We start from the raw sequence: 23,216 nt of genomic DNA, 5'->3' as shown, positions 1-23,216 counted from the left end.
CTTTAGCAGACACTTTTTCCCAAATCGACTTCCAATGAACTCTATGCAGTGTTATCAGCCCACACAAATTATTCACCAAGGTGACTTACACTGCTAGATACACTACTTAGAGTGGGTCAGTCACTCATCCATACATCAGTGGAACACACTCTCTCTGTCACTCACACACTAGGGGGGAACCTTAACAGCATGTCTTTGGACTGTGGGGGGAAACCAGAGCACCCAGAGGAAACCCACGCAGACACGGGGAGAACATGCAAACTGACTCCACACAGACTGAGCGGGGATCGAACCCACGTTCTTTCGCACCACTCAGGCACTGTGAGACAGCAGCGCTACTCACTCTGTACCACCGTACCGCCCAACACAGTAAAAGTCGATGTTCTGAGAAACAGTGCCTTCGTCGAACGCATGTAGCCACTAAGGTAACAAATTAGGATTACGTATTTTTTCCTCACTTACTTCTCCGGTAATCCCGGTGAGCGACGTAGTGGGTCCAAGACTCACGTCTCTCCGGCTCGGTCCCGTGTGCGCTGCGCTGTCGCAGCTTCCTTGTCATTCGCTTTCCTGACAGTAGGTGGCAGTAGAGTGCAAGCGGAGCGCGCCGTCCGCCAGGTGACAACACCAAAGAAGAAGTGCACGCGGACATAAACGGCGCAGCCGCGGTTTCCCGCACGGTACCGACGCTGTGTCGCGGCTGTTTGGTGGAATAGTGGACAGCGGGAGGTGGGAAGTGCAGGGCCGGTTGTAAACACACCGTGAGAGACGTGCGAAGATGCAGAACTGCGGCGGGTTCCACTCCCAACTCACCTCCATCATGGACATATTGTGCAAAGCGGCGGTGGCAGAAATCAGCAAACTCGTGGAGGACAGTTACTGTGCGATGCGCCTCGAAATCCACCGCAGTCGCAGCGACAACGAGGGGCTGAAGCGGAGACTGCGCTGGCTGGAGCGCGAGCTCGTGACGGCGCGGGGGGGTGCGCCACGCGGGAGCGAGCCCGGGGAACGCGCCCACGGCGAGTGGCGGCCGAGCCTCACACACTTGACTTCTGCCCTTTTGCCTCCAACACAGTACACTACAGTACTCGTCGTGTGCTCAGCTGGGTATTCGCGCTCGCTTCGCATTCGGGATTCGGACTGAGACGCAGCGCGCGTCGCACATGATGACATGTTTGGGCAGTGACGTAATTGTTTGTACTGGATACTGAAAGGGCACAGGTGTAAAGTTATGTATTTATTATTTAAGTGCCCCAGATGAAAGCGGACAGACAGTCTGCACCTCCACTCCACACAGCCATCGTTTCACGTGAAGTCCAGTGTGCCGGAGTGCGGAGCCGAGAGGCGCGCAAGTCAAGTGTCCCGCAGTCACCTACTCGCTCACTGTGCCTCTGTCTCATTATCTCACACTGTCCTCCGTGGTCAAGAGCTGCAATTTCATCAGTGTATCTGGGGTTTATCTTCATTATTTCCATGATCGTTCACTTTCTTGGGCTGCCGTTGTACTGACGACGTGTGTATATTGAAAGACCCTCCACTCCTACAGCTCATTTTGCCGCGGTTGCGCGTTTTGTCCGAGGGAATAATGATGTTGTGAGAAGTGTCTGCGAAGATCTCGGTACAATAATGCTGAGCATATCTGTGCTGCTTAGAAACGGCACAAGTGCTTACATTTATCCTCACATATTCACTTAGTACAGTCTGCGCAGCAAGGTGGTACCTCTCAGCTCCAGGGCTGTGCGCTTTGATGCGGGTTCCAATCTCACTCAGTCTGTGTCAGTGATTTGCATGTCCTCCCACGGTCAGAAGGCATATTTCTGCTGGTTGCTCCGAGTTGCCCTTTGTGTGCGCGTTAATGTCCTGCTGTAAAGTATATCTAGTACCTAATAAGTGGTAGCCTTGAACAAAAAGTGTCAGCAAAATACTTAACAGTAAAAGTATGCTGATTTGGAGAAATGCTGATAAATGTATTATATTTTGAAGGTTTGTACGTAAACAGAACCAAAAACCCTGTTAGCCACGATAAGTGCAGGGGGTGCAGTTAACCAACAGAGAGCGGAGGTTACTGGAGAAGATGTTTCAGGAAGCTAAAGCCTTTCTGTTCGGTCATTTTCCCTTTACAGTCCCTGTGTGTGAAGTTGATGCCGAAGACTTTCCTCCACTGGAGCAGCAACAACCTGAACTGGAAAGCAAGATGAGGCCTGGATCTGTGCGAGGTGTAACGCAACACGAGGCCTTTGAGGACACGCTTGAGCCGCAGAGCACCGAGTGCAGTGATGGAGGGCTTGGTGTCCTACAGTTTGTGGTAAAGCCTGAACATGACGAAACGCTCCTGGTGCAGAGCCTCAGTCCATCAGAATCCGAACATGATAGAAGTGGCCTGAAGAGCCTGAGCCTTGAGTATCCCGGTCAGGAGAGAAGCAATCAGCTGTGGACGTCTTTTACTCAAGAGGACAGCGATATCGACACTGACTACTTGGACTGCTCTCACGCTGCAGAGACATACAGTCGTCTCTCTGCTCATACAGAGTCGCAAGCTGTCCCTGCTAGAGTGGAAGGTTCATTAAACAGTCTGTCTTCATTAAGGATGTCGTGCGATCCCACGTTTAGTACAGTAACTGTCAAAGAGGAAATGGAAGTGAATTGTCAAGCAAGTAAAAGCGCATCCACCATCGCCCACGCGAAACGGGAGCAGTTTGGAGGAAAAGCCGAGTCCAGGCAGAAGGGAAATTCGCAAATGGAAAAACAAAGGCGAACTGACAGAAACGCCCAGAGGTCGAGCATGGACATTATTCAGAATGATAACAAATGTCATTCTGCAAAGAAGGGAAAGCCACAAAAAGCTGGCTCTGGGAAAAAATGGTTCATTTGCACACACTGTGGAAAGAGTTTAGCTTATTTCAGCTGCTATAAAGTTCACCTGCGAAGTCATACAGGGGAGAAACCGTACAGATGCCTTCAGTGTGGAAAAAGCTTCACTCAGCAAAGTAATCTTACAAAACACGAGAGCGTTCACAGTGGAAAGAAACCATTCGGTTGCTCGCAGTGTGGTAAAAGTTTCAGGCACCGCTACAATCTGACACTACACCAGAGAGTGCATTCAGGGGAGAAGCCGTTCCACTGTACGCTGTGTGGCAAGAGTTTTGCTCAGTCTTGTCACTTTAAACGGCACCAGCTGTGTCATGAGGCTGACAAATCCTACAGCTAAAAAGTGCCCCTATGCTAAAAGGACAAGTTTTACTACACACAAAAAGCTGTTCCTCTACTCCATAATACCTTCATTAGAAAATTCAGATTTGTAAAATATATTTTTTACATTTTAGAGCTTAAGAAATAAGACTTGTACGTGAATATATATTGTTTTGAATAAAATATACTGGTGAAGTATACATCAAAACTGCATCCAGAATTGGAGGAAAAAAGGTGACAATCAAAAGATGACGCAGATGTAAATGCGCTAAAATGATGTTCGCTTAAACGTCCATGGTGGGTCGTGTATTGACATTTGCAACTGTGTGGGGTTTGCATTCAGTGTTGTCATGAGGCCATGTTCTCTATTTTGTTACATATTTGGTAGCAAAAGTTTGGTGCTCCTGAGAGTCACTAGTGGAGGGAAAATCTGCATGTTACACAGGTCATTTAACAAATTCACTACTATAGAGGGATGCTTGCAGATCATATCTCCGTGACTATATTAGCTTATATAAAATGTGAGCAATAACTGAGTTCGTTGTATCTTTTACCATTTTCTGTGTTTTTGCACTTATCTCAAAATAACTGAAATCCATGGTCAAACGCCTGTTCATACGCTGTCAGTTGTTCCAGAATAAGAGAAAGAAATTAATATTTTAGATAAGATGTTTTTGTCATATTCATAACATTCACTATAAATGTTTGTAGCAGGCATTGACTCCGTGTTACTCTGTTACCCAACCTGCATGTGTGCTGTCTCTTTTTTTCTTTTGAGAATTCTGAATAAATTTCTTCCCTTCATTTGGGCTTTTTGAATAAATACTTAGAGATGTGCATCAATAATTACCTCGGACTGCCGTTAAGGGGGAGGGGGGGCAGCTTGTGACGTGTGGTTGGGGACCAAACAACTGAGTTCAGTTTTACCCAAAACGCTGGCGGGATAATGTTCCCCCTCTCCTTCTTGAGAGGCTGGTAATATTGCACATAACGTTAAAAGCAGTTAAAAATGTTTAAACATTATGGAAGACGGCGCAGCAGGTGGAGTAGTAGTCTAGTTAGCGACATGATGATGTGTTTCTGCATTTTCTGCTCCTGTTTTATCATCATGACTTGAGTATTCTGCACTGAGTGGGGTAGGACTAGCTGGGTTTACTGAGCAGAAAAAAACGGCCACATTTTTAAATAAAAAGTCGTGGTTCCGCAATATTAATTCTTGAAGCATTTTATACTTCTGTTGAGTCGCGTGTTCTTACCTGTAGTCCCGCCAGGTAAAGAACCGACGTGAGAACGGCGGTGACGTAGCACGCAATGCGTCATTTCGTCACCACGACGCCGTTACCGCCCGAGTTGTCCGGAAAACATTGGCTCGTTTTGTTGTGCTTCCCCTCTTCCAGAGAGATACAAACTCGTCGAGGCACGCGTTCCAACACGCGGCTGTGTGACATGCAGCTCGTGCTCACCTTTTAGCCACCTGTCCGAACAGCAGAAGGTCACGATGAAGTCCGTCAGCGAGATGTCGGCGTTCGCGAACATCCACGAACAGCTGGCGTCCATCATGGAGATCCTGACGAGGTCCGCGGTGACCGAGATCAGCAAACTTGTGAACGACAGTTCGGCGGTGCTGCAGCTGGAGATGTGCCGGCGGCAGAACGAGAACGAGGCTCTGCGGAGGAAGCTCGAGTGGATGGAGACGGAGCTGGAGACGCAGCGGCGGAGCTCCGTGTGCAGCCGCAGCGTGGGAGTTCAGGCTGGCCGGGGGCTCGGTGGCCCTCAGCGGGACAAAGTACTGTGTACGTCCGGGCCGCGTAACGGACTCGCTCGTCGTGTTTGTTTTCATGCCATCAGGTCTGATTAGCTCAGATCTGTGAATCTCAGTCATTGTTCCTATTATTGTATTACTGTGTGTATCCTCATCATTATTATTATTATTATTATTATTATTAATAGTAATAATAATCTCACCGAGTCCTTTGTCCAGGGTGACTCACAATGCCAGGCAATGAGCCTTATAGCTTTTTCCCAGTTCGTGCATCATGGTATTCCTGTCAAATCAATCCAGGCCCAGTATGGAGGGAAGTACAGTAAGAGTGTGATTCCACTGGCACCTTGAGCTTAGAAGGCAGTAGCAACCAAAAACACTACGCCCCCCCCTGCTGTCCCTCGTGTGTAGTTGTGGTACGGAGACTAGTAGTTGTCTGATTATGATGCTTTTGATTGACTCTGATTTCCAGCAGAGAGATGCTCTCCCCTCGCAGAGAGCACCTGCGATAGTGAATGGAGTGGGCGACTGTGGGGCAACGGAGGCCCAGCGGCGGTGGAGAAGGACGTGTCTCCTGTGCACTCCAGCACCGCCGCCAGGGATGAGGTCAGTGATGTGGCACAGCACACCGCTCTGCGGTGTAGCACTGTGTTTCCCCTCGCTTTTCTCCAAGTTAGGTGATCAGTCTTCAATGTGAAGTTGATGTAGCTAAAGGTTCTTTTGCTGCAGTGTGTTCTTTGACCGCCTGGTATCCGTGTTGGGTTTCGTATCTCTGCAGCGCGCATTCAACACCCGGACTGTTTGTGCTGAAAGATCTGTTAAATCTTCAGTGTACAGCTGAAAGCCAAACGCAGTTAGGGTTTTAATTGTGCTTGTTTCTCTTTTTTTTTCCAGCATATATGTTTCATCTTTCATCCACAGTAATGATCTTGCATATTTTTTTATAGTGTGCAGACCTGGAGGGAGGGCAACCTGAGGTGCTGTTTGTCAAACAGGAGAAGCAAGATGATAATTTTGAGGACACAGACTCTCAGGGAGTGCTGATCATCACTACAGAAGGTAAAGTCGTTGAAAATACCATTGTGGAGATGTATCCAGCACCACCTCCTGACAAACTGCAAATTTCTCTAGCAGAATCACGTACTATCGAGGTGAGGCTTTGGGGTTCGCTTCTACCTTTGTTGTTGGTTTCAGGCAGAGGGATGAAAGGCTGCAGTCACAAGGTTGTAGTTGTCGCTGAATGTGTCTGGCTCACAAACATGGCCTTTTTGTCAGTGTTTCTAACATTGTTTCCAGGGAGAAGAGTATCCTCTTGCCACCCTTTGTCATTTCTATGTCGTGATGAATTTCTGCCATAGCTACACTCTTTGGATCCAGCGATGCCTGGACATGTTGGTGTAGGATTTTAAATAGCCATAAAGTGTCCAGGATGTTTACAGAAGAGACATCTGTTGCTACTTTTTAAAATAAAGTAGCTAATGCTGATGTCTAACATGACGTGAAAATTGTGTTCAGCACTTTATTTTATTAGTGTACTTCAGGTTAGATTTGGTGCAGGAGGACAAAAACAGCAAGGCCCACTTTGTTTGTTGCTCATTTGTGTCCTGCCATCCATGCACACCACGGCTTTTCATTTGTTAGGAAGAGACGCATCCTAATTTGACTGACCTCTTATCTGTGTAGTTCTGCTCTGTGTTGTGCTTAGTCAGTGACTAAAGAAGTGTTATGTCAAAAGCTTAGGAAAAAAAAAATCAATGTTGAAAGTACAGCTTCTGATCTCTTACCTTGACAATAATTAATTCCCCTCAAATTCCTTGCTTGTTTAAACCTCCTAGTTGCTGCATCTGGCGCTGATCCTGGAGAGATTCCTCCTTTTGAGCACCCGCACTGTGAGATGGAAAGGGTAAGCCCAGATGACCACGGGACACATCTGATCCCTACGCCAGGGTCAGGAAAGCCGAAGAGACTAGAAGATGGACAAGACCAGATAGGCCAGAGGCTCAGCCAAGCTGAATTTCAGCACCACGCAGGAGGAGCGTTGGGTCTCAGCTCTACGTGTTCCATGAGAAGAGACCCGTGGACTGTGCAAGACGACAGCGACACGGAAACGGATGACCCCGATTTCCCTTACGGTACAGAGCAGGGCCTTTCAGATGATCTGACTGCAGCGGAGGGATCCCATGTAACTATGTTGCCTTCAAGAGCTGTCGATGTGAAACCACACTTTGGGATGCTCAGTATAGTGCCAAAGGAAGAAGAGGCCGTGGTCCATTCTGACTGCACTGGAGATGCTGCTGCACCAGGAGCAGCTCAGTCCCAGCTGGGTGGGTTCCGAGGCAGGCACCACCAGGTGATGAGAGAGGATCTGGTGCACAATTCCAAGCACCTGCAGTATCAGCCAGTAGACTCCACCCCTGCAAGTAAAGACAAAGGAGAGTGCACTCTGGCCGGCAACCATTTAAAGCCGTCAAAGAAGTTAAAGACTCTTAGGAAAGTCTCCAAAGGAGAGAAACGGTTCAGTTGCATGCAGTGTGGGAAGAGCTTTACTACCCGCTTTTACCTCAAAATACACCTACGAATACACACTGGAGAGAGGCCGTTTTCTTGCGCAGAATGTGGAAAGACGTTCTACTGTACTTCTCATTTAATATCGCACCAGAGGTCACACACAGGAGAGAAACCTTATAGTTGCGATGAATGTGGGAATTCCTACTCCCATCTGAATTCTTTGAAGCTACACTACAAAGTACATAGACAAGAAAGACTCATGGACTCCACGTAGTACTACGTGTTTGTGTGGTGACTAGATGTTCTAGGTTAGTAACATCTCCTGCCCCTCACTTAATTTATATGGGTGAGAAATTCTGCTTTGCTTCTCAATATTCTTTTGATTCAAAAGGAACTTGGAGCACCCTGATTGTTCCTTGATTCCACCTCCGTTACAGTTGCCAGCGTGGACAGCACTCAGGTCAAATGAGTTATAGTGCCTTGCAAAAGTATTCTGAACGTTTGTATGGTCTCCCCAGTCACCAAGGGACAACGCACTTCATTGCAGTAGTTTCTGGCACCTAAATTTAGGTGGTCTGTGGCAAAGAGTTTGAGTACTTGGGCGCTCATGGCATTTTCATTTTTCCCATTTGTTAATTAGGCATTGACTGCTATTTTTTGTGTGAAGTACTATATGTAGTGGATAGTTTTATATCTTCAATGCTTCTGCAAAGTGTCAAGACCAAAACCTTCAAAGCAGCGATATGTGAAAACCACACACACTGAGTACTTTTGTGAGCCACTGTACATGTATGTGAATTTTAGCAGCAGTTTACATTTGTATGACACACAACTTAATTCTGTTTTAAATCTGTTTCATGAACACCATTGTGACCAAGTGGGAAAAGTCAACATGTTGTCAAGCATGCTGGCAGTGTCATCATTTTTATCAGTTTTTTTGATTTTCGCAAGTTCAAGCATACCTAGGGGTGCCTCACTGTTGCAAACTTTTCCCGATGAGAATATTGTTCAGACGGTTGTGTTTTTGTTTTTTATTAGAAATGTAAAGTGAAGAATTCAAAAAAGATTCCACTGTTAACTATAAAATGCCAAATTCAATGTAAGGATGTTTAAGGACATGTAAAAGTTGCTATGATGCTGAAATGCAGTTACTGTGGAGGGGCTATAATGTACAGTAATGGGAGAATATTGGTGTTGCAGATTTTAAACATTTGCAATCATTCCTCCAATGATGCTGAGAAGCCATCATATGCTGAAATATTATATATGCCTTGATGCATCAAATGAGATCCTTCATTGCAAAAGGCAGCAATGTCTGACTGTCCTGGATAGGTATGGCTATTTTGTACTCCTGTTTTATACTGTAACACTTTTGCTATGGTTTTAAAACAGAAAATAACTGCACTGGTTGATGCTTGATGAGTTGTCCATCTTAGATCAAATTTAGATTCTAGGTATGCCTAATACTGCTAACAGTAAAACCAAAAATGAGTTATTCTGAAAACACTTTATTTTACTATTAATAAATGTGCATAGCAAGTTTTTTTTTGTGCAAAAATAAGGAAATTGGGTATATATTAAAAGATTCCAATTGAGATGGTGAGTTTCTGTTGGAGAATCATCTTGGAAACATAAGTTAACTTTGACTGTAATTCTCTAATGTACAAGTAAAGATATTTTCACCATCCTGCAGTTTTGTGGATATCAACTGTGGAAAACCTCATTGCCAGTCTTTGTCAGCAGTAACCTGTTGTGTGTAGGTGGAGGTAGGTAGAGTAGCCAAACATTACAAGTACAAGCATTATTGGGGAAAAAAAAAAGTGATGTCAAAAAACAAGTTCTCAAGTTACTTTTAAAGTAACAAACTTTTTAATGTAGTGAACCAGTAACAGTTTTAACAGTTACAATATACCCAGCCAGAGGGGGAAAAAAAAGAGCAAGGTCTGATAGGTATTAATATTAACCATTATAGTTTTTTTTTCCCCCCAAAGCAATTTCCATGATGGGGTTTCTACACCAAACTCTCTACAATGATTTACCTATACAGAATGTCAGAGCTCTAACCATTATGCTCCCTAGTGGCCAAATTAAGTTACATCAGTCACTTTCCAGCTGCACCGCTGCTTCACTGAAAGTGATTTACAGCTGTTCTTCAGGACCAAAATAAAGAACGAACGCTTTAATGCCTAACTTTATGTCAAATATCGAAGAAAGTATTCGAATTTCATCATGAATCAATATCCACAGAACCACTGAAGAACAGCAGGGACTGCGGCGGTTGTCGATGCAACGTCATTCTTCTTGAGAGGAGCATATGCAAGCTATTTGCAGGCAAATAAAGACGAACTGCAGTTTTTATAGAAGTGTGTGGGGTGGGGTGTAATACAGCGGTTCTAGATATGGTACTATTAAAAGTGATCCCCGTTAGACGTAAGAGGTGGAAGGCGCTGCACTCACGTGTTTGCCAGGTTCTCTGGCATTCTGAAGAGACCGCCTGTTTTTACGTGAGAGCTGTTTCCCGTTTTTACGGTAATCCCCTCCCGCGGCCCCCTGGCCCGTCAGCTAAGCGGAAGTGCTCTGCTCTCGTCCCTGGGCTGACCGTACCTGAGCGATAGGGAGCTCGGTGGTCTGGCGTTTGCAGTATCCTGCAGAGAGATGTCTGCGTGTGGTAATTTTCAGGCACAAGTGACGTCGATCATGGAGATTTTATGCAGAACGGCAGCCGAAGAAATCGGCAAACTGCTGGAGGACAGATGCGCGGTGTTGCACGTAGAGGTGTGTCACTACCGCAGTGAGAACGAGGCGCTGAGGAGAAAAGTGCGGGCGATGGAGCGCGAGCTGCGGCAGGCAGGTGTGTGACGAGGCGAGCGTGGAGTGAAGTGGGGTGACGTCATCGTACCTTTGCGGTCGTGCAAGGTGCGTTGGTGCGGAATTCGTACAGTAGTAGAATATGAAGTGACGGAGTCACACAGTAATAAAATTATCAGAAAAGCAAGAAGGAGGGGCAGCACGTGGTCCAGTGCAGTGGTTAAGTGCAACGTGGCACTGAAAGGACCTGGGTTCGAACCCCACTTTCTAAGTACCTTGGACCTGGCTGGTCAAGGTATTTGCCCTGAATTTCTCCAAGGAAACAGGAAACAGTATCCAGCTGTCTCAATGGGTAATGGCTATATTGGGAGTGGTTGTGGAGAAAGCATTAGCTACGTAAAATTAATGCAGGAGAAAGACATAAAAACTTAAGATATGCTTAAGTGTTCATCTTTATAGCTCTTCGGAATCATTTCAGAACCACACAGGGAGATGTGGAAAAAGCTCCTGTTCGTGCCATTATTAAGTACAGCTGGAACTCTAGCACAGAGACCATGTAAAATACGTTGCTACCTTTTCAGAGGGGAAAGATTTTTTTTTTAGAAACGGAATACTGGTTGCGAAACAACTCGTCACCAGAATTATCTTGGCGGTTGACCTTAGATCACGTAAATGCCCTGTTAAGATTGCATAGTCCTTTGAGGGTCTCTGCCAAGCTTGATGGTAGCGGTAATCTAATCTGCAATGGAAAACATTTTAAAAGTAACTTTCTTTCTTACCTTCTGCATTTGTGTCACTTAGAGGAGTCCATTTCCTGCCATTTGGAACATGTTCATGGGAAGGAGCTGAGTAGCAGCCTCTGGAAAGAAGTTCCAGCCTCTGATGTGCATAAGAATGACGGCCCTAAACAGTCGGAAGCTTTAGGGCAGGAGGTCAGTCCGCGTGGCACTGATTGTACAATTGTTCCACTGCTGTAAGCCTACTGGGGATTGTGGCTTAGGTTTCACTATTTGTTGACCTTGGGTACCAATTTAAACCTTCTGCTGGCTGTTGCAGGCAGCTTTTGGAGGTGCCCAGCAGGGACTGCAATGTCAAAATAAAAGAAGCCCTTGAAAGAACAGCATCTGCTATAGTCATGCTATGAAAGGATGTTGAAATCTGTATTGAGTTCCCCCTCCACAGTGTTGAATTAAGAAACTACACTTGGAATTCAGTTTAGAACTGGGACTTTTCATAGCTTGAATTGTTAACAAGTCCAACCACTTGGCCACAATTAATAAAAGCTTAATATAGAAGTCATTTGATTTACTCACAGTTTAGGTTTAGGTTCTGTAAAAAAGATGACAATGATTTTAAAATTTTACTTTTATTTATTTTGTTTACATGTTATTGTATTGTAAATTGTAGTGTTACTCCACTACATGGCTTCAGTGTTCCTATAACTTGGAAAAACATAGGTTGTTATGCAGGGTACACAATGGAAGGAATGTCAATCCATCATGGGGCTTATCTTTTTACAATTTGAAGCACCATTAAAATGAATTCTTTTAAATGGCAGAATAAAAATACATCATGTACAAAACCTATTTATTATGTGTTGTGTTCTGTGCTGTGTTCCTCCTGCGCATAAGGCGACATTGGAGTATACTGGAGGATAGCGCATGGAGAACATATTAAAAAGTGTTTGATGCTAAAAGCTGACTTCTCATTGGTGGCTAAGGACAACAAAAACCAGTGATGAGGATGATCCTGATTTATCACAAACGTTTGAAATGTTAGTCAAAAGTACATTAATGGACAAGCACTTCTATGTATTTTCTGGGTAGTTTCTGTAAAAGTATCAGATACAGCTGTAGCAAGTGATAAATATGCTGCCAGCTAAACAGCAGCAGGTCATGTTGACTCCACAACAGAGAAATTTTGGAAGGAAGATAGATCAATAAAGAAAATAGTTAAAAAATAAACCACGTAATGTTCATATTTTTGAAAATTCATAATTGAAGTATTAATAACCTGGGGTACCGGTGTATATGTACTTTATTACTTTGGTTTGATGCAAAACTAGTGACTGAGGCAGTCATCCTCCTAATGACTAGTGACAATCTCAAATTTAAGTGGGAACCTGTTGCATGAGACTGAAGTCAAGGACTGCTTCCTTCAACCTTCAGATGCATGATTGTGGTCCTAATTTAAAGATGGAACTAGATCCTGTTTTTTTGCCTTTGTATACTAAATGCCAATAGTGTTGCACACACAATCCTATTATATTTGCAAGGAGGTTTCAGTTTTGCTGGAACGAGATCACTGGTTCCATCATTCCAGAGCTAGAAATCTCCCCATGAACAGGACATGTTTGTTCTCTTCTAATGAACTTAATTTTTCATTTCTACTATTTCTACCTCTTAAATTTTGCCCATAAAAAGGGTCCTTCATATCAGAATGGTGAATGGTCAACAATGAATGCAAGATGTTAATACAGAATTCAATGATTCTGTATTAACAATGAGTGCAAGATGTTAATACATATTCTCAAACCAAGCATCAGATGGTTTTTTTTTTTTTGCTTTGTTTTTATATCTGGAGCTTTTTGAGTTACTCATTATTTGCTTAACAGTCCTTCTGAGCATATGTAAATAATTTAACACTGTTGAACACAGGGAGCTGTTGTCCAGTTTGAAAAAAATCACGTCTCCTTTGCTATAGTTTAAAGACCCAGGAGAGAAGAGTCCTGCATCGCTTTTTATTAAGGAGGAGAGCCATGAGGAAGACTCAGAGAACAGTGACCCACAGGGGGGACTGAAAATCACCAAAGGTAACTATTTGCACTTGTACTACTTATTCCAACAGGCATGTGGCCTTTCAGCATCTGACATTTTGATATTTGTACTATTTTCAGTAACAATTAATTTCATAAATTGAGAGATGCCTGAAAAACTCTGTCAATAGCTACTAATGCTTGGATGTATAACAGTCCGAATAGAATATGTATTCTGTTTTTTGGACTTTTCAGCTACAAAGACTGTTGCTGTCACTTTAGAGAGACAAAGGCTCCCTGGACCTGCATCTCCATTTGAATGCGAGACCTGCGAGGAGGAATACAGTGTGCATGTCTTGCCTGCTGCAAACCAGGAGCACATCCCCAGGCAGAACTGGTTGGGACATAGTGATGTGGAGCTCAGGGAGCTGGACATGGGGACAAAGACAGAGCAGGCGGATGAACTTGAAGTTACCAGGGCCTCTCAGTCTGGATTTGAACCTAACACAGGGAGACGGTTCAGTCAGGCTTTCCTGACCATAAAGGAGAAGTGTACCAACTGGCCATTATGTACAGAAACAGACTGTGAAAGAGAAGCTGATAAACTAGATAAGGGTTCTCCTCCAGCACAGCACTCACAGCCAAGTACAGGGGACCAGCACTCTGTTCCTACCAGAAGAGCAGGGTCTGGGCTGCTCACATTGGAATACTTTGATGCAAAATCACATGTTGACTTGAGTTCAGTTGCGATGAATGACACTGACAGACTCAACACTGAGAGGAAGAACTCAATGATGAGAGAAGATCTAATGATGCAGTCCTACCAGCAGCACCATTCCATGGAAGGACATATGACAGTGACTAACGGTGCAGTGGAGACTAAAAGTCGACCTGTGGATGCATTTGTGCTGTGCAGCAAAAGGCTGAACATGGCGAAGCGAGTGGAGAGGCACAGGAAGTTTAGTGTGAAGGAGAAGCAGTTTCTTTGCACACACTGTGGAAAACATTTCACTCGCTGTAGCCACCTTATAATACATCAGCGATGTCATACAGGAGAAAAGCCATATTGCTGCTTACAGTGTGGGAAGCGCTTCAGCCTGAGGTGCAATCTCATCACCCATCAGCGAATCCACACAGGAGAGAAACCATTCAGCTGCACACAGTGTGGAATGTGCTTTGCTCAGAAATCTAGCCTAAAAACACATGAGCGAATTCATACTGGAGAAAAGCCTTTTCATTGCGCTCAGTGTGGGAAGCGATTTGCTCAGTCTAGCAGTCTTAGAACACACCAAAGGATTCACAGCAGGAACTGAGAAGTCACCTTATGGCAGGAACACATCGTTAGGTCACATTTACATTTATTCACTTATCCGACACTTTTCTCCAAAGTGACTTGCAGTGTCAAACTACTTAGTGATGTACCCATTTATAAAGCAGGGTCATTTCTACTGGAACAATTTTAGTGAAAGTACTTTGCTCAAGAGTACCGCAGCTGTAAGTGACCTTCAGATGTGGAAGTGGTAACTAACCACTCATGACTACGCTACCTGCTGCCCTTGAGTGAACTGACAATACCGAATACCAAATACACCCATAGCTCAGTCCACAGCTGATTTTTGATTATATTCCGATTGTTAATTATTCTCACCTTTAGCAGTAATGCATCCGTTATATGGTTACAGTGATTTCAGAGAGTTACAAGTAGGCTGGTGTTTGTTTTCTCTAAGGTTCTTTCAAATCAGGGGGCAATTAAGTTATTTTGGAAACCTACAGCTATGAATCTCGGGGAATGCAGTTGCTCGTCCAAGCAATAGTTTTGCCTTCAGTTGCTGAGTACGTGCCAATAACGCCTATAAGTGCCACATAAAAAAAATCAATAAACAGGACTAAAATCATAAGATAGAGTGGCATTTTACAACTGCACAAGTTTCACGTGTCAACTCCGTATTTCACCACATTTCTTACAATTGTGTATAGATTATCTGCCTTGCCAGCAACAGAATTGTTTTACATAATCTTGTGATATTCTGATTACCAGTTATCTATCCATAAAAGTCTGTGCCAATTCGACTGAAAAAGCAAAGAAGCTCTTTTATTATCTAACAAGCAAAGGCAATGTCTTAATCATCGGATGCTGTGGAGCACAGGGTGCAAGCAGTGTCTGAAAACTGAGGGGTACTGCTCAAATACTCTGTGGGTGTTTTCTGAAAGAGGGGGCAGCATCTCTGGATACACCCAGAAGTGTAAGGAGTAAAATCACAGCTCTTTAGGGTGCCAGGTATGTACCCTACTGTGTCCCACCCTCACCATGAGTAATTGTACAGTGTCAGAAACAAAGCTACAAAAACATCAGAATTTTTTCCGAAACCTCACCTGCCTTTCTGAACATTTGTATTCATTTACATTTATTCATTTAGCAGACACTTTTGTCCAAAGCGACATACATCTCAGCAAAAGTACAAATTTCAAACTGATAATGCAGATGGTTCTAACAAAAGTTTTTGCATACAATCTGGTGTTTTCATGTGAACTGGTGAATCTACACCATTCTTTGTGTGTGCTTGTGTGAATGAATGAGTGCGTGCAATTGCACGACAATAGTTTGGTGTATCATCCAGGGTGTGCTCTGCCTTATTGCCCATTCTTCTTGGGACTGGCTCTGGTCTGGACCACCGCCACCCTGAATTGGAGGAATGGCTCCTGAAAATGGATGGATGGATGTTGAGTCCCAGTTCACACAGTACTCAGTATATGTAATTTCCCACATATCATTAATGCAATAGATGAGGGAAAGAAAAAATATGTAATTAATGCACGTACAAATGGTTAATATAGAGACGGGCTCTTGTGATACAAACGATTGTATGACTTGTACAATAAATAGGAGCAATGTGTAAATACTGTATGAAAATCCGTCACATTAAAGTTACTGCGCCTGTTTTCTGGCGTTTACGGTAAATTACTTTCTCACTGCGGAAATTGCACAGTATTTTCCAGCCAATCGCAGACGTCCAATGGTGTCGCGTGCCGTCGGACGTGCCAAAACCGAAGCACAGTAGTGAACCCACGGTGTTACCAGCGGTTCGTTAAAATGTCCAACTGCATTAATTTCCGCAAACAGTTGGGGGCTATCATGGAGATACTGACTAAAGCGGCCGTGGCGGAAATCATCAAACTAGTGGACGACGGCTCGGCGTGTTTGCGTTTGGAAATGTGTCGCGCGCAGAACGAGAACGAGGCGCTGAAAACAAAGGTGCAGGAGATGGAAGGCGAACTTGAGGCGGCGCTGCGGCGTCCGGGCGGAGACCCGGCAGCTCGGCCGAACCTCGCAGAAAGCAGCAGGCGCTCTATTGGCGTCCAGGTGTGCGCGGAGCTCCAAGGTGCGCGCTTTCCACGCGACGCGCCGTGCGCCGCCTCCGTCCCTCGTTCTCGCGCAGCGCGCGAGCCGAATTCTTTGCAGCACGGCACGCGGAGTGTAACGACCGCCCAACGAGAGGAGTTCGCTTTGCGTTATTACCATTATTATATGTTACGTTTATTCAATGCTGTTTAACGCCGACTATTGTCGATATGTTATATTTTTAGGCGACAGTTGAGTACTTATTCAAGCTCTTACAGAGCGCCATGCCCATAGCGGGTACTCAGCCTTACTGTATTACACTATCAGCAGTGGTGGGCAGCAACCAGGAGGTTGTAGGTTATTATCCCTAAAAATGTGGTGAACCTTCACTGTAACTTCACACAAGTATAGTTTCCAGGCAACCTTTGCACTAACACAGCGTACTGTACAGTAGAGGTTCTTAACCTTTTCTAGGCCACAGACCCAGTCTCATGAGAGCTAAAGACTCTTCAGCACCCCAAAAAATTTGATGACAATATTGCACTCAATTTGTTGCATGAAAATTAATTGTCACATGTAATCCTCATAGATAACAGCATAGTAATGTTTTCTTTTAAACTTGTTTTTGATCAAGTCTTATTTTCAAAGTACACTTCATGACCCCCCGTGAGTCCATAGACCTCAGGTGAGGAACACCTGGTTTAAGTGGTATAAAAAAATTGTTATTGAATCGTGAATCTTCAGAGTTTGTCTACACGATCGGTCTTCAGTTTGGTCCGATTGTGATAGTAACAGGCTTTCGACGCTCGCTGTGGGGTGTGGGATCCATCATACAGCAGAGTTGGAATTTGCTTGTAACCACAGAGATGAACAAAGCGAAATACACTGTATGGTGTGTGGAGAAGGGTTGCTTAGTTTGTTAAAGTTAATTCTTTTCCCCCTAAAGATGAGAAACGCTCCAAGAACAATTTTGGAACCAAGGTGCATATTAGCGTGTGGAGAGAAAAAGAGCACATAATGAGAGAAGAAGCTGGTAACCTGCTGCCTCCTGTCTCGGTGATGGAGGAGGTCAGTCGATGCTAAACATTTTATATGGAGTGTACAGTTAGATCTAGACAAATAGAAATAACTGTCATAACAGCTATAAGTTGGGGACTGCATTTATTGTATCATTCCCTTTAATGTAGTCTTCAGGCAAGCAAGAGGAGAACATTCAGTGTAATATTAAGCAAGAAATACTTGAAGAGGATTTGTGTAACAATGATTCCCAGAAAGGACTGAAAATCAGCCAAGAAGGTAAAGTCACTGGGAATACTGTAACTTTCCTTTTGCTTTAATATTTAATACTTTAATAATGTGTCAAGACTACTGATTAAGATGGAATGTCATTTTCTTGTGGTGGTTTAAAGACTGTACTACTTATGGTAAGATGGGGAAGTGGGTAGAGTAGTGGTAGAGCTGCTACCTTTGAACCCAAAGGTTGCAGGTTTGAGTCTCACTTCTGGCTGTAGTACCCTTATGCCAGGTACTTACTGTATAATTGTTCCGGGTGGGGATTTACCCAGTTGTATAAATTGGTAAATAATTCTGAATAACTTAACATTGTAAGTTGCTTTGGAGAAAAGAGTCATCTAAATGAATACATGTAAATGTCTATGTTCTATCAGAAACTGTAGAGATGCTTCTCCAGGAGGATCATGAGAAGGCTTTGCAGGTGATACCTTTGCAAGACTTGGAAATTAAGGAGCAGTACCAGTCTGGGAACGATGAAGGCTTTGATGGACAGGTGAAGGTGGAGTCTTGGCAAAGGTGTGTGGCTCAGATGATTAACTGTGCTGAATATGAATACACAACGGGAAGACTGAATTATCTGGCCTCAGAATATGCAGCAGATGAGACCGCCAGAGGACAATGGACTTCCTTTACCCAGGACAGTTGCACAGAACCTGGTGAACCTTCTCAAAAGCCACATGGTCTCTCAGCTCAGGGACCACTACCACTGCTTCCAGGTTTGGTCAATGGCTGCAGTAATCCAGTGTCATCTTCAGTAATAGCAAGTGTGAAATCACATATTGGCTTGTTGGATTCTCTGGCCATAAAGAATGCTGGAGTTCAACCTGTGTGCAGCAAGGAGTCAATGTCACAGACACCACCTTATGGAGAAAAGTGGTCCTCGGTGAAGAGAGCGGACCTGACGTTACAGCCTAGGCAACAGGGGCAGTATGGATCATTAGCAAAGCAGATGGTGATGATGGAGAGAACACAGGGTACGCACTCAGACACTCGGAATAATTTTGGACACATGCTGAACGGCACAACTCCAAATAATGTTGGATATATGTTGAGTGGTACAAGTTTGAACATGACTAAGATGATGAAGACGTGCAGGAAACCTTCTGCAGAAGAGAAACAGTTCAAGTGCACTCATTGTGGAAGGAGTTTCAGTCGCTTAACCTGCCTTAAAATTCACCAGCGAAGTCACACAGGAGAGAAACCGTACAGCTGCATTGAGTGCGGGAGGCAGTTTACTCAGCAGAAGAGTCTTAAAACGCACCTTAGCGTCCATACAGGAGAGAGACCATTCAGCTGTAAACTCTGTGGGAAGCGCTTCTCTCGTCAAGACAACTGCACGAGACACGAGAGGTTCCACAGTGGAAAGAAGCCTTTCAGTTGCAAGCAGTGCGGTAAATGTTTCACCCTTCAGAGTAACCTGAAAACTCACCAGCAGATTCACTGCGGCTATAACCGGTTGCTATGCACATAGTTTCCAGCAAATGTCCTTAGAGAATCGGACAGTCCTGAGTAAAGCCTTCGTTGTGTAAATTGTTGCATTTTAATGTTGCCTGTTTGTACAGTAAAAAGGAGTCAGAAGGGAATGTCCATCACACCGAAAGCCTTCGGTCATGAGGTGGACATGAGTTTTGGACACGTCTGCAGTTTAATTGAGGTGCTCAAGAGCAGAGTACTTACTTACTGCCACAGTACCACACACTATGTTATGCCATAGTAAAAGAAAATAAGAAAAGTTTTGTTAACTGTTTCTTAATGCAAGGTTCTACTTTTACTGTTTGTTCTATACACAACAGTTGGCTCATTTTCTCATAAAGTGCTCGATTGGAACTTATTGTTTTGGTTGTACAATTTGTGATGGTCCCATTCCTCTTCAGCTCATACCTTTTTCCACAAGACACCTTAGAGTGACACACCTCTAGAAAATATGGCAGCAGCTCAACACATTCAACTCAGCCAAGTCCTCCATTGGATCCCCCCCCCCCTTTTTTTTTTTTTTACACTAAATGTAATTGCCCCTCCGTGAACCGCCACCTTACCGTGGTGGAGTGGTTTGAGTGCCTGAATGAGTCCAGGAGCTATGTTGCCTGGGGCTATATGCCCCTGGTAGGGTCTTCCATGGCAAACAGGTCCTGGATGACAGACGAGACAAAGTGCGGTTCAAAAACCCCTTATGAAGAAAATAAAATCAAGGCTTTCGTTTACCCCACCCGGTATGGGGTCACTGGGGACCCACCCTGGAGCCAGCCCTGGGGGGGGGGGCTCGCATGAGAGCGCCTAGTGGCCAGGTCTATGCCCATGGGGCCTGGCCGGGCTCAGCCCGAAGCCATGACGTGGAGCCGCTCTTCGGTGGGCTCACCACCTGCCGGAGAGACCGTAAGGGGCCGGTGCATTGTGATTTGGGCGGTGGTCGGGGCCGAGTGCCCGGCCGACCCAAACCTCGGGCGCCAACTCTGGTTTTTGGGACTTGGAATGTCACCTCACTGGTGGGGAAGGAGCCTGAGCTGGTGCGGGAAGTTGAGCGATACCGTCTAGATATAGTCGGGCTCACTTCCACTCACAGCTTGGGTTCTGGAACCACTCTTCTCGACCAAGGGTGTACTCTCCACTATTCTGGCGTTGCCCAGGGTGAGAGGCGGCGGGCAGGTGTGGGCTTATTAATAGCCCCCTAGTTTAGCCGCCATGTGTTGGAGTCTACCCAGGTGAATGAGAGGGTCATCTCCCTGCGCCTTCGGGTCAGGGAACGGTCTCTCACTGTCGTTTGTGCTTATGCGCCTAGTGGCAGTGTAGAGTACCCGGCCTTCTTGGAGTTCCTGGAGGGCGTGCTGGAAAGCACTCCCACTGGGGACTCTGTCGTTCTACTGGGGGACTTTAACGCCCACGTGAGCAGCGACAGTGACACCTTGAGGGGCGTGATTGGGAGGAACGGCCTCCCTGATCTGAACCCGAGCGGTGAGTTGTTATTGGATTTCTGTGCTAGTCACGGTTTGTCCATAACAAACACCATGTTCATGCATAAGGGTGTCCATCAGTACACTTGGCACCAGGACACCCTAGGTCGGAGGTCGATGATCGACTTTGTAGTCGTTTCTTCTGATCTTCAGCCATATGTCTTGGACACTCGGGTGAAAAGAGGGGCTGAGCTGTCAACTGATCACCACCTGGTGGTGAGTTGGATTCGATGGCGGGGGAAAAAGCTGGACAGACCTGGCAGGCCCAAATGCATAGTGAGGGTCTGTTGGGAACGTTTGATGGAGGCCCCTGTCAGAGAGGTCTTCAACTCCCACCTCCGACAGAGCTTCAACCAGGTTCCGAGGGAGGTGGGGGACATTGAGTCTGAATGGACTATCTTCCACGCCTCCATTGTCGGGGCGGTGGTTCAGAGCTGCGGCCATAAGGTCTCCGGCGCCTGTCGCGGCGGCAAAAAACACGGTGGTGGACACCGGAGGTAAGGGATGCCGTCAAGCTGAAGAAGGAGTTCTATCAGGCCTGGCTGGCTCATGGGACTCCTGAAGCAGCTGACAGGTACCGACGGGCCAAACGGAGCGCGGCTCTGGCAGTCGCCGCGGCAAAAACTCGGGCTTGGGAGGAGTTCGGTGAGGCCATGGAGGAAGACTTTCGGTCGGCCTCAAAGAGATTCTGGCAAACCGTCCGGCGACTCAGAGGGGGGAAGCAGTGTTCCACAAACACTGTTTACAGTGGAAGTGGTGCGCTGCTGACCTCAGCTGAGGATGTTCTCGGGCGGTGGAAGGAGTACTTTGAGGATCTCCTCAATCCCTCCGACACGCCTTCCGTAGAGGAAGCTGAGGCTGGGGACTCGGAGGGGGACTCGTCCATTACCCTGGCTGAAGTTGCTGAGGTAGTCAAAAAACTCCTCGGTGGCAAGGCTCTGGGGGTGGATGAGATCCGCCCCGAGTTTCTCAAGTCTCTGGATGTTGTGGGGCTGTCTTGGCTGACACGCCTCTGCAGCATCGCGTGGAGTTCTGGAACGGTGCCTCTGGACTGGCAGACCAGGGTGGTGGTCCCTCTTTTTAAGAAGGGTAACCGGAGATTGTGTTCCAACTATAGGGGTATGCCGGGGTACTGGAGAGGAGAATCCGACCGATAGTCAAACCTCGGATTCAGGAGGAGCAATGCGGTTTTCGCCCTGGCCGTGGAACACTGGACCAGCTCTATACCCTCACTAGGGTGTTGGAGGGTTCGTGGGAGTTTGCCCAACCAGTCCATATGTGTTTTGTGGACCTGGAGAAGGCATTCGACCGTGTCCCTCGTGGCATCCTGTGGGAGGTACTTCGGGTTTATGGGGTTCGGGGCTCGCTGCTACGGGCTGTTCATTCCCTGTACGACCGGAGCAGGAGCTTGGTTCGCATTGCCGGCAGTAAGTCAGACCTGTTCCCGGTGCATGTTGGACTCTGCCAGGGCTGCCCTTTGTCACCGATTCTGTTCATTATCTTCATGCACAGAATTTCTAGGCGCAGCCAGGGAACGGAGGGTGTCTGTTTTGGTGGCCGCGAGATCTCGTCTCTGCTTTTTGCGGACGATGTGGTCCTGTTGGCTTCATCAAGTCAAGACTTGCAGCGTGCACTGGGGGGGTTTGCAGCCGAGTGCGAAGCGGCGGGGATGAGAATCAGCACCTCCAAATCCGAGGCCATGGTTCTCAGTCGGAAAAAGGTGGATTGCCCCCTCCGGGTTAGGGGGGAGTTGCTCCCTCAAGTGGAGGAGTTTAAGTATCTCGGGGTCTTGTTCACGAGTGAGGGAAAAATGGAGCGGCAGGTTGACAGACGAATCGGTGCGGCGTCCGCAGTAATGCGGTCATTGTACCGGTCTGTTGTGGTGAAGAAGGAGCTGAGTCGTAAGGCGAAGCTCTCAATTTACCGGTCGATCTACGTTCCTACCCTCACCTATGGTCATGAACTCTGGATCATGACCGAAAGAATAAGATCGCGGATACAAGCAGCAGAAATGAGTTTCCTCCGCAGAGTGGCTGGGCGCACCCTTAGGGACGGTGAGGAGCTCAGTCACCCGGGAGGAGCTCGGAGTAGAGCCGCTGCTCCTCCGCATTGAGAGGAGCCAGTTGAGGTGGCTCGGGCATCTGTTCCGGATGCCTCCTGGACGCCTCCCTGGGGAGGTGTTCCGGGCTTGTCCCACTGGGAGGAGGCCTCGGGGCAGACCCAGTACATGTTGGAGAGACTATGTCTCCCGGCTGGCCTGGGAACGCCTTGGGGTTTCCCCAGAGGAACTGGAGGAGGTATGCGGGGAGAGGGAAGTCTGGAGGACTCTGCTCGGACTGCTGCCCCCGCGACCCGGCCCCGGATAGCGGAAGAAGATGGATGGATGGATGGATGGATGGATGGATAAATGTAATTGTGGTTTACATGCCACAACACCTCTTATCGGGTTTCCTAAAGCAAAGTGCCCGGTTCGATAACAGGAAACCCACACAGCACTGTTCCCCAAGGAGTTTTTTTTCCACATGCTTCTAATGTTGTACTCATTCAATTAACAGCTTAAATAAACACTTAATTAGGAGCGTAGCAAAATAGGAAAAACCTCTACGCACAGTGGTC

General features: G+C 46.2%; 4 protein-coding genes across 5 annotated transcripts; all 4 read left to right on the top strand.

Moving 5' to 3' along the window:
- The first annotated feature begins 643 nt into the window (after positions 1-643).
- LOC114910764 (oocyte zinc finger protein XlCOF7.1-like) lies at positions 644-3,978 on the top strand. The gene is made up of 2 exons (XM_029253182.1): positions 644-1,016; positions 2,121-3,978. Exons 1-2 carry the CDS (start codon positions 776-778, stop codon positions 3,203-3,205), a joined length of 1,326 nt encoding a protein of 441 aa, XP_029109015.1. The 5' UTR covers positions 644-775; the 3' UTR covers positions 3,206-3,978.
- Positions 3,979-4,522: 544 nt separating this feature from the next.
- LOC114910760 (zinc finger protein 709-like) lies at positions 4,523-8,981 on the top strand. The gene is made up of 4 exons (XM_029253172.1): positions 4,523-4,979; positions 5,421-5,554; positions 5,896-6,007; positions 6,784-8,981. Exons 1-4 carry the CDS (start codon positions 4,685-4,687, stop codon positions 7,728-7,730), a joined length of 1,488 nt encoding a protein of 495 aa, XP_029109005.1. The 5' UTR covers positions 4,523-4,684; the 3' UTR covers positions 7,731-8,981.
- Positions 8,982-10,050: 1,069 nt separating this feature from the next.
- LOC114910759 (zinc finger protein 658B-like) lies at positions 10,051-14,397 on the top strand. 2 transcript variants are annotated; one of them, XM_029253164.1, is made up of 4 exons: positions 10,051-10,307; positions 11,066-11,196; positions 12,968-13,076; positions 13,275-14,397. In XM_029253164.1, exons 1-4 carry the CDS (start codon positions 10,112-10,114, stop codon positions 14,330-14,332), a joined length of 1,494 nt encoding a protein of 497 aa, XP_029108997.1. In that variant the 5' UTR covers positions 10,051-10,111; the 3' UTR covers positions 14,333-14,397. The 2 variants fall into 2 exon arrangements, with proteins under 2 accessions (XP_029108997.1, XP_029109000.1); XM_029253167.1 differs by lacking the exons at positions 12,968-13,076; positions 13,275-14,397 and adding an exon at positions 11,321-11,557.
- A 1,647-nt stretch (positions 14,398-16,044) lies between these two features.
- On the top strand, positions 16,045-19,466 carry LOC108937833 (zinc finger protein 135-like). The gene is made up of 4 exons (XM_029253156.1): positions 16,045-16,399; positions 17,306-17,427; positions 17,547-17,655; positions 18,027-19,466. The coding sequence occupies exons 1-4, from the start codon at positions 16,111-16,113 to the stop codon at positions 19,121-19,123; spliced, it is 1,617 nt and encodes a 538-aa protein (XP_029108989.1). The 5' UTR covers positions 16,045-16,110; the 3' UTR covers positions 19,124-19,466.
- Positions 19,467-23,216: the final 3,750 nt, after the last annotated feature.

This window comes from Scleropages formosus, chromosome 1, assembly GCF_900964775.1.
Source record: "Scleropages formosus chromosome 1, fSclFor1.1, whole genome shotgun sequence".
Lineage (NCBI taxonomy): Eukaryota > Metazoa > Chordata > Actinopteri > Osteoglossiformes > Osteoglossidae > Scleropages > Scleropages formosus.
Note: the sequence above shows the minus strand (reverse complement) of the source record. Positions and strands in the feature narration are given on the sequence as shown.